The sequence below is a fragment of the Gorilla gorilla genome, chromosome 13 (assembly GCF_029281585.2).
Source record: "Gorilla gorilla gorilla isolate KB3781 chromosome 13, NHGRI_mGorGor1-v2.1_pri, whole genome shotgun sequence".
Lineage (NCBI taxonomy): Eukaryota > Metazoa > Chordata > Mammalia > Primates > Hominidae > Gorilla > Gorilla gorilla.
Window position 1 is genome coordinate 119757447 of NC_073237.2, and position 18568 is coordinate 119776014.

General features: G+C 51.8%; 1 protein-coding gene across 13 annotated transcripts in view; it reads right to left on the minus strand.

Annotated features, from left to right (window-relative positions):
* Positions 1 to 18568, minus strand: part of DENND1A (DENN domain containing 1A) — a 543118-nt gene that overhangs the window by 6912 nt on the left and 517638 nt on the right. For 4 of the 13 annotated variants that reach the window (XM_031014509.3, XM_031014505.3, XM_055351874.2 and 1 more), the window contains 2 exons: positions 16883 to 16971; positions 1163 to 1291 (listed from right to left, as the gene is read on the minus strand). In XM_031014509.3, the coding sequence (XP_030870369.2) occupies positions 1163 to 1291; positions 16883 to 16971 (218 nt within the window). Of the gene's footprint in view, positions 1 to 1162; positions 1292 to 1810; positions 2031 to 13594; positions 15401 to 16882; positions 16972 to 18568 lie in introns of those variants that run through there. The other 9 variants (XM_031014514.3, XM_031014512.3, XM_031014511.3 and 6 more) reach the window with 5 other exon arrangements.

Below are 18568 nucleotides of genomic sequence, written 5' to 3' on the forward strand. Positions count from 1 at the left end.
TAGTGATGGGGTTTCACCATGTTGGCCAGGCTGGTCTCGAACTCTTGGCTTCAAGTGATCCGCCCGCTTTGGCCTCCCAAAGTGCTGGGATTACAGGTGTGAGCCACTGCGCTCGGCAAGGCCACTACTTTCTAAGTGAGGACACTGGGAGGGGAGTGACTTGTCTGGGTCCCCAGTGACCTGCTGGCAGGAAAGGATCAGGACCCTCTGACCCTGTGGGGTCAATGACAGAGGGCCGAGCAGCCTGGGGTTTATAAGGTCCCCAGAGGAACCCACAGGCCATCCCAGGGGGAGGGACCTGATGCTGGGGTTTGGGAACAGGGAGAGGGTGCAGGGGACATGAGGGAGAGGGAAGGAAAGGCATCTCCTCTTCTGTGCAACGACCAAAACGATTAACGTGCCCCCTGGAAGGTTGCTGTGGGCACCATGGGCATCCCGCAAAGGGCAGTTTCCATTCCCTTAAAGGCTCCCATTAAAAACACACAACCGTGTTAACAAGGGCAAACAGACAAAAGCTGTCTCTCTGCTCAATCCCAGCTCTGAAACACTTGTGGGTGGAGGGGCAAGAACGGGTAAAGAAAGGGGGGCGACAGCAGCTTAATTTTAGGGGTGGCTGGATGGTGGCTAGATTTAAAAATCGCTACTTGTAATTGGTATGAGGCTTAGGCTATAAATAATAATGATTAAATTATCTTTAAAAAGTCAGGCAGATCAGAACACTTGGATAGGCTGGCATTTAATATACAAATTTCATATGAGGAACGTTTTCTTTTTTAACTTAAACTCTGATTCCCATCTCCATGGCTTTCCAAGACGTACTGAGATAAAGAAGGACTTGGAGATCAACAACCAGGCTAATTGTAGTCACCAGTTCCACTAGCAATCAAGCACATTTCATCTCTAAGGGGACCAATGCTCACGTATCACCCTGTCACCTCTCTATTGTCACAGCCTCTGTGGAGCTGGCAGAACGGATGCCCTGAGAGGTGGCACGCAGAGGTGGTGTCCACCCTGCATGTTGGCACTGGGGCACCGGCAGGCAGCAGCTCCAGACACCCTCCCCCCGACACAAAGGCAAGCAGCACCAGCCCCCCGCTTTCCCCATGCAGCCCCGCAGAGTCACCAAGCCGAGCTCAGGGAAATGGAAGAAGGAAGGAGAGACCATTCAAAGGGAGCGGAGAAGAAAAAGCTCTCGGTGAAGCCAGAGCTCGGGCCCTCTTCCCGCTGGCATTCATCATCAGAGGAGTCTTCGGAGAGGAAGACCGCATAGTGTCGCAAGGGCTTTACCAGGCTGGGGCAGAGGAAGACAAAAGAGAAGAGAACAGGCAGTTAGGGGCGCCCTCAGAACTTCACGTGCAGGCGGGAAGCAGGCCTCTGGGCTCCACGCCTGGCCCTGCCTCTGTGTGCCAGCCTGGGGTGGGGGCTCCCAGGAGAGGAAGCTCGTTCCAGATAGAAAAGAAACTAAATTTGCCATGTGTCCAGAGCCTTAAACTCATGATCCATCACATGGGACCTAGTAATTCCACTTCCATTTGGTTAACCCTCAAAGTTGGCAAAGAATCACACTGGAAGATAGTCATCACTGCTGTTTATAATATTAAAACATGGAACAACCTACACTGTCGGCAACAACTAGCTGGTGCAGTGGCTGAATCTTGTCCTCCCATGAAACGTAATGTTTATGAAGACAAATTTAAAGATCAGGATGCAGAACTGCAATCACACCGCATTCACTGTCATCTGCTTATGGAAAAATTCATAGAAAAAAGACTGGAAAGGTTCATGGCTAAACGTCAATAACAGTCAGTGGAATCATGGGTGATTTCTTTCCCCTCTGCTGCTTTTTATTTTTCTGTGTCTTATACATTTTCTACAATGAGCATATCTATTCCAATAATCAGGAAGAAATAAAAAAAAAGTTCAAGAAAAAAGTGAGCCGTGCGGAAGAGCTCTCGCGAGAAGGCCCTTTTCTGATTAGCGGCTGCTCTCTGGAGTTTCCCTCAGATGCCTCTTCAGAGAGTCTTTTTCATCTGTGATGTGGAAATTAAATATTCATTGTTATAAAAAATGCATCTCCCTTGTCAGCCACCTGTGAGCTCTACCTCTACAAACACCAACACATACACAGCCTGGAGAAACTCCACGCCCGGCTCCCATGAATTATATACTGACCAGGGCCCACCAGAGGCCATGTGCTCAGCAGAGGCGAGCTGGACCAGGCAGATCTGGGTTCAAATCCCGGCCCTTGTGCTGGGGAGTAGGTGTCTCTGTGCACCCCACCAAGAGGCACTTTGAGCCTGCTTGGTGTGAGCAGACCCGGGGTGTTCCACACCCCTGCCCCATTCTGTGGGATGGCTTGCTCTGAGGCGAGTGAAGTCTGGGGAGAATGTGGGGTACGGGGGCTGGCATGGGCTACCTCCTCTCCCCTCACCCCCCAGCTAAAGCCGTCTCCCTTCTCTGCTCTGTATGCTAGAATTCTTTTGAGGGTTTATTCCAGGAAAGGGCAACGTGTCCAAAAAAAGGACATGAGAACCACAGCTGGAGGGTGAGTGAGAGACAGTGGCTGCGCAGGGGGACGGGGCAAGTGGCCTGTGCCTGCACTTTGCTGCAATCCGCCAGGGCTGGTGCCCATCCCAGCACTTGCACATCAGAACCCTCACTTCCTCCCAGAGGCTGGCCAGGCAAAGAGTTTTGTCCTCGAACTGCAGTGGAGGTTGAGGCTCAGGAGGGGAAGCCAGTAGCCCAGGGTTACACAACAGGAGGCAGCGAGTCCCAGTGCTGGGCTCTTCTCTGCTCCCAGGCTGCCTTGCTGGCTGTCGGGGCAAGACACAACTCAGCCCTTCCTGGACTCGAGGGGGCTCTGGTCCAGGGGGCATTTTCCCGCCTCAGTGGAGAGGTCAGGAAGACCTGACTTGCAGGAATCTCGGGGCCAGGGCACCACCTGGCTCCTGCCACTTCCACAGCAAAGAAGACAGAGCAGAAAGGCTACCCTCCATACAGCCACCAGAGTCTCTTTCAGTCACAAACCCACACTTGTCACTCTCCTGCTAAAACCTATAAATCTGCCATTCTGAATTGTGATCTTGCTGCAGTTGGTGGTATGGTGAGTAAATAAATCTGTGGAGCAAAGGGTTAGGAATAATAATGTTCAGACATTTGCAGGGACTTGTTTCAAAGTGAGGGGGAGCCCACTCTCACTCTGCAGCGCTGACCGCTCTCCTGAGCAGGTGAGGGGCAGAGGGTGGGCAGGCCGTGGGCTTCTGCTGCACTCTGGGGAGCTCGTGGGATGCACTGCTGAGCGGCCGTGCCGAGCTCCGAGCAGGGCAGTCTCCATGCTGTGTGTTGGCTCTGCCTACCTCTGTGGCCCTCTCCTGGCCTCCCCTGCGGCCATGCTTACCATCTCTGACCACACTGGGCACTGGATATTCCCCCTCCCTGTCACCTTTGCTTGGAGCACTGACTGCTCTTCCGTCTTGAAGACTCAGCTCAGTGGGACTTCTATGAAGCCCACTGGAGGCTAGGAGAGCTCCCTGGCTGTGCCTCTTCGCACTTCATAGATACCATTTAACCTCTTGCCACTCTGTTTCTGAGTCAAGTTCCTCAAGGGCAGGGCCTGCCTTGTTCTTCTCTTTCTCCCCAGCTGGGGTACAGCATGAATGCTGTGGAAGTTTGCGAATGAATGAAAGCCAGCCTGCTGGGGGAACCCCCACTTTACCATCTTCCTGGAGCTGCACCACACTGTCCCCTTTCCCCAGACTGTGGCTGTGGTACAAAAGTGCTCCCCCTCTGGGCTCCCATCTGTTCTGAGATGCTAAGACGTGAAGAATGAGACGATGTTTGAAGGTGAGGGTGTCAGGTAGGTAGGGGCAGGCAGAAAGTGTTCAAAATGATATCAACAAGCAGGTACTGTGCTTTATAGAGGCCATTTCTACCCCTCACAAGAGCCTAACAAGAAGGTGTCGCCATACTGATTTTCTAGAGGATGAGGGCTTCATGAATCCACACATCCATCTGTCCATCTGTGCACCCAACCAAGAGGCGCTTTGAGCCTACTTGGTGTGAGCAGACCCAGGCTAGCTATGCACTGGGGCATCACTGGTGAAGAGGTGACCATGTGGCCAAGAAGTGGAGAACAGGGACTGCAGCCCGGATGGTCCACCCCCAGGGGCCTCACCCTCTCCTGTGAGTGGGGCTCAGAGTAGATGCACACAAGGGGACACCAGCCCCGGCTCGGGCCAAATGGAGGGAGGCTCTCCAGTCGCCCTCACGTCCACCTTGGTTGTCTTTCCGACCCCTATCCAAGCACAGGCCCCCACCTCTGGCTCTGACAAGAGAGCACAGATCACAGCTTGACACGTTGGTGCAACGCCACTGAACCTGCCAGGAATTTCCGGCTTCACCCAGGAGCGAGGAGCCTCTGCACTGGGCTGTGCCCTGGCTTTGCTAAATCCAACTGCCGCAGTTCAGGCCACTGTCACAATCCAGCGCTGCCCACACTGCTGTGATGGTGGAGGGGGATGGGGGCTTCCACACTGGCGTGACTGTGGTGGGCGGGGAAAGACAGGGAACCGCAGTTTCCAGTTCAGGAGCCACTTTCCTTCTCCAGTTGGATGTACTGGCTGGGCCAGGCTGGTTGGGCAGTGATTTCCACAGGAGGCCTAGCTGTTTCCAGAATATACCACCTGTCTCTTGAAAGTGGCAGGGTACCATCCAGGTGAGAAGTTTGTCATCTGATGTGGTCAGATCAGAGCTTTGTCGAGTCCAGGCCACATGGATGGCGATAACACTAGCAGTACTTACAAGCCTTGGGCGAAATGCTGTCCATACAATTTCTCATGAATTCTTTATTGCAACCCCATTTTGCAGACAAAGTAGCCAAGGCTCAGAGAGGGGCAGTCACTTGCCCGGGGTCACACAGCAGCTAAAGGTAGAGCTAGGAACTGAATGTGGATTTGCCAACTTTCAACCACTACGGGATCTTGCCTCTTCAGTTTCCTGGGTCGGAAACAACGAAATAAGAGATAGGGTGTTTCCTCTTTTACTTTTAATGAAAGGTGAGGTTTCAAAATAAACTTACTTAAATTCAGCTGCCCATGTTCTCCCATGAAACATACAGTCAGATATTTGTCAGAGATATAGGATGAACCATCGAAAACGTCCAGGCTTAAATTTTTTATTAGCTTAAGGCAGAATATGAAAAAAAAAAAAAAAAAAAGCACCTTTTCCCTCATTAACCCAATTCAGCTACTCCCCTGCGGTCTGCCACCCACCACTTGCCTGAATTTTATTACACACAAAGAGCTGTCTGTGAAAAGGCAGGTTGTGGCAAACTTGGCTGCCCAGCGAGGGCTGCCAGAGTCTTGGTGCAGAAGAAAGGCTGGCCGTCCGTCATGGATCAGACCCCATCATCCCCCACGGCTGCTCCAGCCTCTGCCCACCTTGTCTCCGCGTGGAGTTCCCATGCAGATGACTTCCCGAACTCCTTCTAATGTTTGGTTTAACGTGTCGCCGGTTAGCGCGCGCGTGTGACAGTGGTGACAGGCGAGGCTGTTCCTTTTTAAATACCATGTCAGAGACACAGCGTCAGGAAGCGGGGACGTGCTCCATGCTCTCTGCTGCGCCGGGATCGCACCGGCTTATTTTTTAATGAGGAAGATCTGCATCTCGGGAGGTTTTTTCATGTGTCACATCGCGTGGACAAATCAGCAGCACGTCACGCTGGCCCAAAATGAAATGCTGACAAATGTAGATATTTCAAATTTAATTGACATTTAAATGTACTTGAGACAAAGACGGGGAAAAATCAGCCAGGACTTGGTCTCCGGAGGTGGTGAAGGGGAGCTGGTGATCATTTTTGAAAGGATCACTTCACTCAGGCACAAAGGATCCTCACTTTGTAAATGTCTTGGCTACGCTGTGTCCCTCTGTCACGTGGCTCCAGTGGGCAGGTGCTGACGAGCAGGGACAGCCCCCAGGGTGAGGCCAGGTCCTGCCTGTCCGGTGGGTGCCAGTCTGTCTAACCGTCCACTACCCTCCCCTTCCTAGTCAGGCTACCTTGGAAAAGTCACTTTATCTCCCTGAACCTAACTTTCTTGTTTAATTTTCTATTTCCATAGGTTTTTGGGGAACAGGTGGTATTCGGATACATGAGTAATTTCTTTAGCTGTGATTTGTGAGATTTTGGTGCACCCATCACCCGAGCAGTGTCCACTGAACCTAATTTGTAATCTTTTATCCCTCACCCCCTTCGTACCCTTTCCCTGCCGAGGCCCCAGAGTCCCTTGTATCATTCTTATGCCTTTGCATCCTCAAAGCTTAGTTCCCACTTATGAGTGAGAACATATGATGTTTGGTTTTCCATTCCTGAGTTACTTCACTGAGAATAAGAGTCTCCAATCCCATCCAGGTTGCTGTGGATGCCATTAATTCATTCCTTTTTATGACTGAGTAGTATTCCATCATAGATATACCACAGTTTCTTTATCCACTTGCTGATTGATGGGCCTTTGGGCTGGTTCCACATCTTTGCAACCTTATTTTCTTATCTGTAAAATGGAGATTCTGTAGCCCTCCTGAGAGTCTTATGGGAAAACTTAAATGCACGTATTCGTAAAGGGCTTTGCATGGTGCCGAGCACACAGTGACTAATCCACTACTGTCCACATGCCACACTCACCTGCCAACAAGTAGATTCTGGGCATCTGTATCCTGTGCGGGGTCTTTCCTAGGTGTTCAAGGATGAGTAAGGCAGTCCCTGCCTTCCCAGAACTTTCCAGGCATGGTTAGTGGTCCTCAGCTGAACGTATCTCAGCACATCAGAATCATCTGGGAACCCCCGTCTCCTGCCAGAGACTCCACAGCAAAGGAATCTCTGAAGTTCCAGCTACTCAAGAGGCTGAGGTGGGAGGATTGCTTCAGCCCGGGAGTTCCAGGCCAGCCTGGGCAACACAGCTAGACCTCATCTTAAAAAAAAAAAAAAAAAAAAAGAAGGTGGCTCTGAACCAAGACTGCAGGGTCTCTGGGGGTACACAGTGGCACACGCCCCATAGAGGAAACTCTGGAATTAGACTGGAGCTGTTCTCTGAGCGACCCAGGATAAGGGCTAGGACTGTTTCAGGGAGGAAGAAATGGAGACAGAGGAAGCCACTGTACATAGGAACCTGTAAACTCAGTTGCAGGTGAATACCTACTTAAAAGCAATGACGATAAGAATTATTGTTGCCACAAGTCACGATCACCAGCATGCTCTGCCTGTTCTGCCTGTCCAGTGAACTGGTTTAGGGGAGGTGGGACAGATGGGTGAGTGTGAGATACCAGGTCCTTCCCGCCCCACTGGGGACTTGCTTTGCCGGAGGACAGTGGTGGGGGCGTGCCTGGCTCAAGGGCTCTTGGACAAGGCTCCATTTGGGAGGTGATGTGGGAGCCGGACTTTTTTTTTTTTTTGAGACGGAGTCTCACTCTGTTGCCCAGGCTGGAGTGCAGTGGCACAATCTCGGCTCACTGCGACCTTTGCCTCATGTGTTCAAGCGATTCTCCTGCCTCAGCCTCCAGAGTAGCTGGGACTATAGGCATGTGCTACCATGCCTGGCTACTTTTTTTATTTTTTATTTTAGTAGAGATGGGGTTTCACCATGTTGCCTAGGCTGGTCTTGAACTCCTAAATTTAGGCAATCCATCCGCCTCGGCCTCCCAAAGCGCCTGGCCAGAGCTGGACTTTTAATCCTGAGTATGGGAGAGGATCATGATGACCTGGAGGCATCTCCGAGAGGGGCAGGCACAGGGAACTCGATGTCCGGGTGGGGAGTTCAAGAGAAGAGGCTGGAGGTTGGCAGGGACCAGGTCGTGGAGGGCCTGGAGCCAGCGCAAGGATGAGAGGTGACGCGCAAGTCTGGGAGTGGTGCAAGTCCTTGGGGTGGCTGCAGTCAAGCAGGAAGCATGCCTGGCTGCCCATCCCCCTCTCTTGGGTTATGCCCTTGGCTTCTTCAGCCTTTATTCGGGCATTTATTTGATTACTTCTCAGTCTGTAGGTTCACTCCTTCCTTCTTTCAACAAAAATCATGAATGCCAATTTCACACATCCATACCCGTGCCCCAGCATGCCCTGAGAAGCCCTTCCACGGCCACTGGCTGGACACTCACATAGGCAGTGGCCCCAGCACAGGATGTGGGCTTCAGGCTTTGCGGTGGAGGGAAGATGGGGCTGGGAATGCCTTGGGGGCACTTTCCTCTGCAGGGAAGAGGCACTGTGCAGAACACCTGCCCCTCACCCTGAGGACAGCCTCTGCATCCTGGAGCCCAGATCTGGAGACTGAGTTCTGGGAACTGTGGGAGCAGTGGTGGGGGCAAGAAAGTAGTGGCTGTGGGACCTGGCTGCCCGGGTGCACATCCTGGACTGAGGGTACGTCATTCCACTGGCTACAGCCGTGGCTCCCTCATGGCTGAATGCCCAGGCTGCGAAGATTTTTTGGGGAGCAGGGAGCTTAGCCAAGATGACACGTGTGAAATTGCTGGGCACAAAACAGGCAGTTGAGAAATGGCGATGTGGCATCTGGAAGAGGCAGAGGGCTAGGTGGGAAGGCAAAGCCTTTCAGGGGTGACTGAAGTCAGTCATGTCTTGAGGATGAGGCCCCTGTTCCTAAAGCATCCCCAAGGCTTGGTTTCCAGTTAACTCCCCGTGGTGACAGCTCCTGGGAAAAGTCCTTCCCTCCGACTTGCCAGGCAGAAGAGGCGACAGACAAATGGGTCCCGTGTCTTCCGGGGCTGCTGCAGATCCTTGGGGGGATCCTGGGTGGGCAGAGGTGAGGTGTTCTTGGCACTTCCTGCTCTTCCAGTTTAGGCTCAGGCTCCATGGCTGGCTTTAGGCTTGGTTTTGTCTCCAGGGCCCAGAATCTACTCTGTGTGTGTGTGTGTGTGTGTGTGTGTGTGTGTGTGTGTGTGTGTGTGTGTGTGTGTGTGTGTGTGTGTGTGTGTGTGTGTGACAGAGAGAGAGAGAGAGAGAGTGAGAGTGAGAGGCCTCTAGCCCTGCTAATTGGGTCTGTGACCTTCTGCTCATGTGTTTGGATGGCTGGCTGCTCAGGGAGTGGGCCCTGGCAGCCTGCCAGGGGGTAAAGCCTAGACAGCTGCCCCTACCCCCTGGGGCCGAGGGCCCAGCTGGCATCTTGGAGACTTGCTCCTGGGGCTGAGCACAGTTCCTGGCTCTTAGAGGGCTGGGGATGCCCTGGCAGCTTCATACGCACGTCCTAATCACAATCTGGCACACAGTAGGTGCTCTTTACCTGTTTGTGGTTGTTACCGGATGCCCCTACCCCGCCTCCCAGGTGCTTGACTGCAAGCTGCACTCTGCCTTCAGATTCCTTTGTTCATTCACCCAGGAAACATCTCAGAGCAGAGGTCTGGGCTTGGATGTGGTCCAGGAGTTGGAGAGTCAAAGCTGAGGAAGAGCTCACAGACTACTGGTGTGCCTGGTGTGTGTGTGTGTGTGTGTGTGTGTGTGCAATAAAGAGAAAACTACAACATGGCCGGTCACCGCCAGATCAGGAGACGCACAGGGGATTGTGGGCGTGGGAGGGAGGAGAGTGGGCGGTTCGTGGGGGAGGCGTTGGGGTGTCGGAGTGCTGAGATAAGGCCAGGAGGGAGGCCACGTGCTCTGCTCACTCAGGATGCCAGTGCCTCCTGTGGGCCTTTTCCCCAGCCACGCTCCTGGAGATGTTAATAGGCATCATGTTAAGAAAGGAGGACCAGGAGACATGCCCAGAGCCTGCGGGCTGGTGCCTGGTGGGCCAGGAGGCTGACTCAGGCCTGTTGGATGCCAGAGCTCTGCCCACGCACCAGGCCGCCATCCAAATGATGGGCCCACGCCCCCAGGGCAGCTGTGGGGCTGTGCAGGAGGGAAAGTGCTCTACCCCTGTGTGATCCACAGCTGGGAGCAACTGATCTGCTGAGGCTATGCTGAGCCTAGGCCCGAGGAGGGCAAGGCCGTTGAACATGCACAAGCGGCACGCCAGCTTTTGCCACAGCATGTGTGTGAGTGTCCAGAGTCCCTTGCAAAGTGTTCTGAGACCTGGGCTTCGGGCGCGGTTTTCTCACTAAATGCTTCTGGCAGCTTCTTCTGATCTTATTTTAATCTTCTGGGGCTTTGGTGCTGGGGTCACGCAGTGCAATTCAGAGGATCAGACACTCCAATTCCTAGGCAGCAAGGGTCGGGCATTTGGGGTAGAGACTGTCAACTTAGCTAGCATGGCCTGCAGAAGTTTTCCTTGTCCAGAAGGATTCGGACACATGTTTGAGTGCCAGTCACATGTTTCTCTGGGTCCCTCAGAATCAGATGTCCGGGAGTCCAGTTCTGGTGAGGGTATAAGGTGGTACAATTCTTCAGAAAGTTATATAGCAATATGGAGCAGAAATCTTCTTACAACTGGTTAAGGGTAAAGGCTTTTGGTATTAACAAGGCATGTTTGAGGCTCAGGTCTGCTAATAACTAGCTGTGTGACCAAGGGCAGTGACAATCTCTTGAAGTCTCAGCTATTTCTATAAAATAGATCTCATACGACCTCCCCCTACATATTTCTTGTGAGGATTCAATGAAATGGTGTATGTAAAGTGCTTAGCACATTCCCAGTTAATGGGAGTGTCAATAATTCCGTTTCTTTTTTCTTTTTTTTTAGAGTCTCACTCTGTTGCCCAGGCTGGAGGGCAGTGGCATGATCTCTGCTCCCTGCAACCTCTGCCTCCTGGGTTCAAATGATTCTCCTGCCTCAGGCTTCCGAGTAGCTGAGATTATAAGTGTGTGCAACCAAGACCGGCTGATTTTTGTATGTTTAGTAGAGATGGAGTTTTGCCATGTTGGCCAGGCTGGTGTCGAACTCCTGACCTCAAGTGATCCACCCACCTTGGCCTCCCAAAGTACTGGGATACAAGCATGAGCCACCGTGCCCAGCCTAGAATAAGGATATTTACCCTTGCATTTTTCATATTAATGAAAACCTGGAAAGGATCTAAAGATCCAGTATGAGGGCAATAGTTAGGCAGACCATGAGCATACGCACAATGACATCCTCTGCAGTCACAGACAATAGGGGTTACAGAGACACACGGAACAAGTCCACATGCTGGCATACTGCAAGGAAGTTGCAGCTCTATAAAAGACATGCAGGATAAAGACTGGGCATGGATCTCCAGGAATGCTAATATGTAGCAGAATGAAAGTAATGGGATTCAGAATGAATTTGTCTCTTTTCCCTAACATTCCAGATTGTCTATCAGGCTACTGGGTAATTTTTACAAACCAAAAATTACCTGAAAAGAGCAGATTTTGCATGGATCTGGCCAGAGAAGTGAGCTGGGCAGCAGCCCTGGGCCCTGGTGGCTGAGTTTGGACCCTTCTTACTTAGTACAGTGGAACTTCAAATAACCAGGAGGCAGCCAGTCAAGACCCTCGTGTGACTGGAGAGTGTTCAGTGTTTCATCCATTAGGAGACAAGGTGTGCAGTCGAAAGCACTTGGCTCTGCATGCAGGTGGTCAGGAGGGGCACCTCAGATCCACAACCAGCTGCAAGCCCCTTAACCCTTAAGACTCAGAAGACAGCCCTACATCTGGGCTGTGAAGATTAAACAGGTGGCAGATGCCTATAATTATCTCCCTCCATACTGTCAGCAACTCTGTGAGGGCCAGTGCCCCAGCCCCTACTGCCACCTCCCAGCAGGGAACAAATGACTAGCTGCCTGGCAGAGAGATGCACCCCGGGATCAGTGTGTCACTCCCTGCCTTGGCCTTAGTCTGCACACAGTGTGCCATCATGAGGGGCCCGGCGGCTCAGACCACAGTGCTGCCTTTCAGAGCCTGCCATTGGCTTTTTTTTTCTTTTTCTTTTTCTTTTTTATTTGAGATGGAGTCTTGCTCTGTCGCCCAGGCTGGAGTGCAGTGGTGCGATCTCGGCTCACTGCCAGCTCCGCCTCCCGGGTTCACGCCATTCTCCTGCCTCAGCCTCCCGAGTAGTTGGGACTACAGGCATCCACCACCATGCCTGGCTAATTTTTTGTATTTTTTTTAGTAGAGAAGGGGTTTCACTGTGTTAGCCAGGATGGTCTTGATCTCCTGACCTCATGATCCGCCCGCCTCAGCCTCCCAAAGTGCTGGGATAACAGGCGTGAGCCACCGCGCCCGGCCGCCATTGGCTCTTTCTAAGCACCCAGTTGGATGGGCAATTCCCCTATACCTGGCAGACCAAAAGGAAGATAACTTGGGGCCTCGCAGCCGTGCGCACCCCAAGGAAACCACCACACAGCATTTTTTTGTTTTTGGAGACAGAGTCTCGTTCTGTTACTCAGGCTGGAGTGCAATGGTGTGATCTCTGCTCACTGCAAGCTCCACCTCCTAGGTTCAAGCGATTCTCCTGCCTCAGCCTCCCTAGTAACTGGGATTACAAGCATGTATCACCACACCCAGCTAATTTTTTGTGTTTTTAGTAGAGACGGGGTTTCACTATGTTAGCCAGGCTGGTCTTGAACTCCTGACCTCAAGTGATCCACCCGCCTCGGACTTCCAAGGTGCCGGGATTACAGGTGTGAGCCACCGTGCCCGGCCACGGCCTGCTTTTAATAGGAGGGGAGCTGTGAACCTCACTGTGCTCACTGCCGTAGCCATCGTCCCCACCAGTCAGAGAAGCACGTGAGGATAATTAGGTCTTAACAAAAAGCCTGGATAGTAGAGAAGAATGGACCAGGCTTCTGTCATCAGACAGCCGATCCTACCATTTTCTGGCCCTGAGAAACCTTGGGCAAGTTATGAAAGTCTCTCTGAGCCTCAGTTTTTCTGTCTGTTCAATGGGAAAGCTACCACCTACCTTTGACAATCTTTTTTATTTTATTTTTTGAGATAGGGTCTTGCTCTGAGGCCCAGGGTGGTGTGCAGTGTCATGATCTCAGCTCACTGCAACCTTCAACTCCCCAGGGCTCATGCAATTCTCATGCCTCAGCCTCCCGACTAGCTGGGACTACAGGTACACGCCACCATGCCCAGCTAATACCTCTGACAATCTTAAGGGATGTTGGTGAATGTCATTCCTCTTTCCTTCCCCAAGAAGAAACACTCAGGCACCAGTGCACATGGTTTCTTTGGCGGTGAGAAGACTGAACAGATCCGGTTCCCAACTCCAGCCTTCAGGGAGCCAGAGAGGAAGGGTGGCCTGCTGGGCAGGCCATCATCTCATTTTAGGATGTGGAGCTGTCTCTCTGGGCAAAGCCAGACTAAAGATGAACCCTGAAGGGCCCCGTTCCAAGGACAGCATCAGAATGTCATGGAGAGAATGAAATCAAGAATTCTGAATGCTGGCCTGGCCACTTTTCAACTGGGTGACCTTGGGAAGACTGGTCAAATCCACATTCTGGGCCTGAGCTCCCACTCGGGAAGAAACGATGCTAGCCCAAGAGGGCCTAGAAATCAATGGGTGCTCCACCGCGCCCCCTGCTGACTGGTGTCTGACCCCCAGCCTCTCATGCAGGATCCCTCCTACCCCGATCCCTGCCCCAGGGAAGCCCCTGGGCGTCACATCAGCTGTGCTCTGAAGAGTAATGGAAGTAGCCAGTACTTCTTGAAGAGATTTAGTAACTGAATATTAACCAAGTAATGTTACCTGAAAAGTAGAGGGAATGTTTCCCTCAGAAATCTTCAGAAAAGTCTTCTTCCAATTGCCAACGGCCAGTTTTAAGGGACTAGGAAACCGATCATTGATTCAGAAAGAAAATTTGACACAGGAAAATTTCATTTTGGGAAAATGCAAGTCAACCAAGAGTCAGCATGGGGACTCCCTTTTAAGGCCTCTTTTAAAAAAATCGTCTGTGCTTGCGCCTAGTAGGTTTTCAAAGATACTTGCTGAATGAATGAATGCACGAATGGACAGATGGAACGATGGAGGGATGGACATCAGCTGGGAAGGAAGAAATGAACTTCACGGGTGGACTGGCCAGAGAGTGGCTGGCTAGTGTTTCTGGGCCCTGATGAGTCCCAGGATGCTCAGCTACTCCAGGAGACAGTCTTACTCTTAATCAGCCCCATCTTGCTGTCCACAAAGCTGGTTATTTTATTTTTGAGACAGAGTCTCACTCTGTTGCACAGGCTGGAGTGTGGTGGTGTGATCTCAGCTCACGGCAGCCTCCGCCTCCTGGGTTCAAGTGATTCTCATGCCTCAGCCTCCTGAGTAGCTGGAATTACAGGGGTGCGCCACCACACTCGGCTAATTTTTGTATTTTTAGTAGAGACGGGGTTTTGCCATGTTGCCCAGGCTGGTCTCGAACCCCTGACCTCAGGTGATCCGCTCGCCTTGGCCTCCCAAAGTGCTGGGATTATTTAATGTGCAATTGGAAGTGAGAGTTGGGGCAAGAAGTCAGGAGGAATGAATCTCTCCTCTCCACTTCAAAGATCCTGCATCCCCTTCTGCTGCCCCAGTCTTCTAAGTTTCCCAAGCACTTTGATATTCCCAGTGGAGATGAAGATCTGTGATTCAAGAAAACCCAGGCCAGATTAAAGGGCCAGGCACCGAGTCCGTGTGCCCAACACAGAACCACCACCCAACAAAGGCCCATTAGGATCAGGCCCCTGCTGCCAGCCTGGCTTCTCACATCTCCCAATACAATGCCGACAGATTGGTGGAGCCGGTTTCTTCCCCCTCCCCTGAACAATATTTTATGAGGAGTCTGTTTTATTAAAATATTTTCCGCTGGATGCTTCCTGTGTTTCAGGAAGTTGGTCCTGCCAGCTGGAGCTGATGACAGTTGAGAAAAACACATCCAAGTGCTGTTGTGACATGGCATTTGGAAGGGGCGGAGCACAGTGGGGGGGTGGGGAGGCAGCATGGGAAGAGGCGTAGAAAAACACCCGGGTTGCACTAGAAATACCACTGGTATTATGGGAGAACAACTTCCCCTTCCTCATTAAACAAACGTGAACAGAAACCCTTGGAATGATGTCCTGAAACGTACCCCTCTGTCTCCTTGTGGGCCCGAGCCACTGTGACGTACGCTCACAGAAAACCTGTCATTTGTTTTCTATCACTGTTAGTTTGCCAGCCACCAAACTGGCTCCCATGCTCCCACTGGTTTATTTCAACCCCAAATATTTTCCAACAGAAGTAGAAAACAGGGCATATTAAACAAACAACAAACCAACCAACCAACAAAACTAAAAGTGATACTGACACAGTTCAGGTGATAAGCAGGAAAATGGGATTATCAGACACCGGCTCTTTGGCACACACTGCGAAGTCAGCCCCTCTGCCCAGTCTGGAAAAGCAATGGCATAAGTCAATGTGATGAAGAGGTCCAGCCTCTCGTCGGGAACTTGGCCGCAAAATGGGTAATGCTTTTCTGTAGGATGTGGAGTGTAGCTGGTGTTGCAATGGTGTTTCTGTGTAATGCAAGAATATTCTGGGTTTACATCTCAATATCAACAGGCCTGTGACCCTGTATCCTGGTACAGCGTCTAAAAGGTTTAGTCCAGTTTTAAAGAGGGGACTTCAAAGAAATGTGACAAATTTCATCCCCTTAAGGAGGAATCTTTAGTCCGAGGCACTCAGGTGCCATGCAGCGTTCTCTCCATAAGGGGGCAATCATAATCCATCCCTCATGTTCCCACCAGGCTATTGTGCAGAGCAAAAGTTAAACTTAACCCAGCTTCAGGAGTCCTCTCTTCCAAATGTCTAATAACTGAGCATCCTTGTGTGGGAGCGCACACGCACACACACACAAACACACACGCACACATATAATTCCGGAACTTTCTGCGCAAAGTCTGAGGGCTGTCTGGGTGGGCTGGTTCCTTAAAGACCGTACCCTCACTATCAACCAGAAAATCCTGGAGAGCTGAAGTGAACTGCAACTTGGGTTAGGCCCCAGCTTGACAGCTCGAAATCATTTTTTTTCCTTCTTGCTCCAACTCTGACTGGGACCTGCCATGTCCCTTACCTTCTTTCCCATTTTCTGAGAGCCAGACAGACATGGGGGCCTCCCCCTTTCCACCCAAAGGACTTCAGGATCCCTGGGGTAGTTTTTCTGACTCCTCCAACAATCCTAGACCAAGATGAACTCATGCACTTTTTCAAGGCATCACAGGAAGTCAGCGTGCAGCCGCTGAGTTGTCTGGATAGAGACTGAGGGCTGTGCTCCTTTTGCGGACAAAGGGAAGCAGTGCTACCTTCTGCAGATGGCTCTGGTCTGGACTCGGGGCTGTCTGCAGCCTTCTGCCTCACCCCACCACAGGCAGGTCCACTTCAGTCCACTGCTTGTCTTTCTGCCCCCCTCATTCACTTCATCTACCCCACGCCTCCTGAGCAGGTGACTCTAGGCCAGTCCTACGGGAGGTGCTGGGCATAACACCCAGGGAGCTCCGCGTCTCAGGGAGATGGGTAAGAAAAACCACAGTAACATAAATGTTCCGGCACAGGTGGGCAAAGGGTCCTGGTGGGGCTGGGGCAGTGGATGAGGGCAGTCCTGTATATAGTTCTTGGCCATGGAGGCCTAGGAAGGTGGGTGGATCCAGTTCAACACCTGGCCTCCTTCACCAGGTTCTAACCCTCACCTACTGACTCGGCATCTTCGGCACAAGAGGCCTAGGACCTTCTTCTGAACCCAGCAAAGTACGCTTTGGACCCCACCCCTCGAAATCCAGCCCAAGGGCCCGGCTCCCTGGCCTCTGGGGCCTCCCACTGGTGTGACAACCAGACCAAGTAAAAGATCAAGTCCTGTTCCCTGAATGACCCCTTTGTGAAACACCCGCTGGGAGCCCCGGGGAAGCCTCACAAAGGCCGGGGCTACACGCTTGGGCTCTGCAAAGTGCTGGCTCCGCAGACACAGGGTTCTTGCAGACAGAGGGGAGAGGCACAATACTCACTGCTCAGGGCTCGGCACAGACGTCCTCCGGCCTTCCACTGCGATGTTGCTCTTTGGTCTCTTAACAACATGTGGACGAGGTGGGCGCACCTAGAGGAGGTACAGGGGGAGAGCCCCAAGAAGGAGTGAGTTGGAAAAGCCATACAGGTACATTCTGAACATTTGGATAAACGGCCCCCCCAAAAAATGTTTAGGGATTTTCAAAGCTACAGGCTACAAAAGCCCAGCCTATCACAGAAACATCACCATCTAATAGGCAGCAGATAGACACATTAACTGGAATTCTGTGGCCTATTCAAATCAGAAGGGTGCTCCTGGAAAGCTCGGTTTCTTCATCTGCAAGATGAGGATAGTTCCATTGGCCTCCTTGCAGGGCTGCGGTGAGGGTTCAATGAGATGATGTCTACATAGGACCCGGAACAAAGAGGCCCTTATCAATGACAATTCCCTCTCATCTTCCTCTGATGCCCAGAAGCTGGTTTTGTAGAAAGAAAAGATTGCGCTCACACTTGTTTTTAGGGTGAACATGCTTAGTTTGCTCTTTTTACAACAGAATCACAGGGTGCTTATTTTCCTCTCTAAATAAGAGAGGCATGAGAGAGTGCCACTACAAATCGTCTTTCTGCTTCCCAGAGCATCCCTGTGCTAGTCCTCCCAGCAGGGTTCAGCCTGGATGCTGCCCATCTTGTGTAGCTACATGCACTGAGCTGACCTAGTGGGAGGGTCTGCAGTGGGCACATCAGGAAGGACCCAACTTCCTAACCCCACAGCTGCTGCAGCAGCGGGATGGGTTTTTCTGACCCGCTGTCTCTGAAAGCGAACATGAGGGCCCACAGAGAAAGACACCCTCATCCCCTGCCAGAGTTCGTGATGGATGTTAGGCTGAGAATTTCTAGGTGCCCTTAGAAGGATACTCATTTGGTCCAGTCGACATTACATGGCTTTAAATTTGGCATGGCCATCTCTGTACACTCCCAGTGCCCGAGAGGGACGGGTTGAGAGCTAAGCTGAGAAAGTCTATCTCTGAATTTCATTGCTGATAAAAACAACCGAGCCTGCTGGGGCAGGGGGCTTGCTTTCTCCACGGATGGGATGCCACAGCTGCTGAGTTTCCAGGACAAGACAGGGAAGGAAAGCAGGCACACACTCCATTTCCTGCCCACCCTTTTTCCTGAACATCGCACCCCCCACCCCCCAGAAGCTTGTGGGTGACACGGCACGGTGGCTTAGGAACACAGATGACAGAAGCTGGCTGCATAAAAGACAAGTCTTTACAGAGTCTTGTCAAGCCCTCAGGTCTGCGCACGTCTGATCTAACCAAAGTTTTTCCTGTGGAGTGGCCAGTCTGATCTCAGACAGGTTTGGCATATCAGGGATGTGGTAAACACCAAAGGCATTCCACCAAACTGGCTGTCTTCATCTGTGGGGTGATTGTGAAGCCCAGATACAGGAAAAGTCCCCCCAAGGGGTCTGGTACACAATGGGGGCTCAATAAATGCTCATCCTGCTCCTCTGTGACCTGGATGTCCCTTCTTGTCAACAACAAAAGGAAGACGACGAGTGGGTGTCTCTGAATTAGAAGATGAGTTTTAGGATTCTCTTACCCCTGCCTCGCATTCTGTGGACTGCCTGGTATGTCATGGTCGCTCAGCAAGATTTTTAGAAACGAATGAATGTTGCTGCTCGG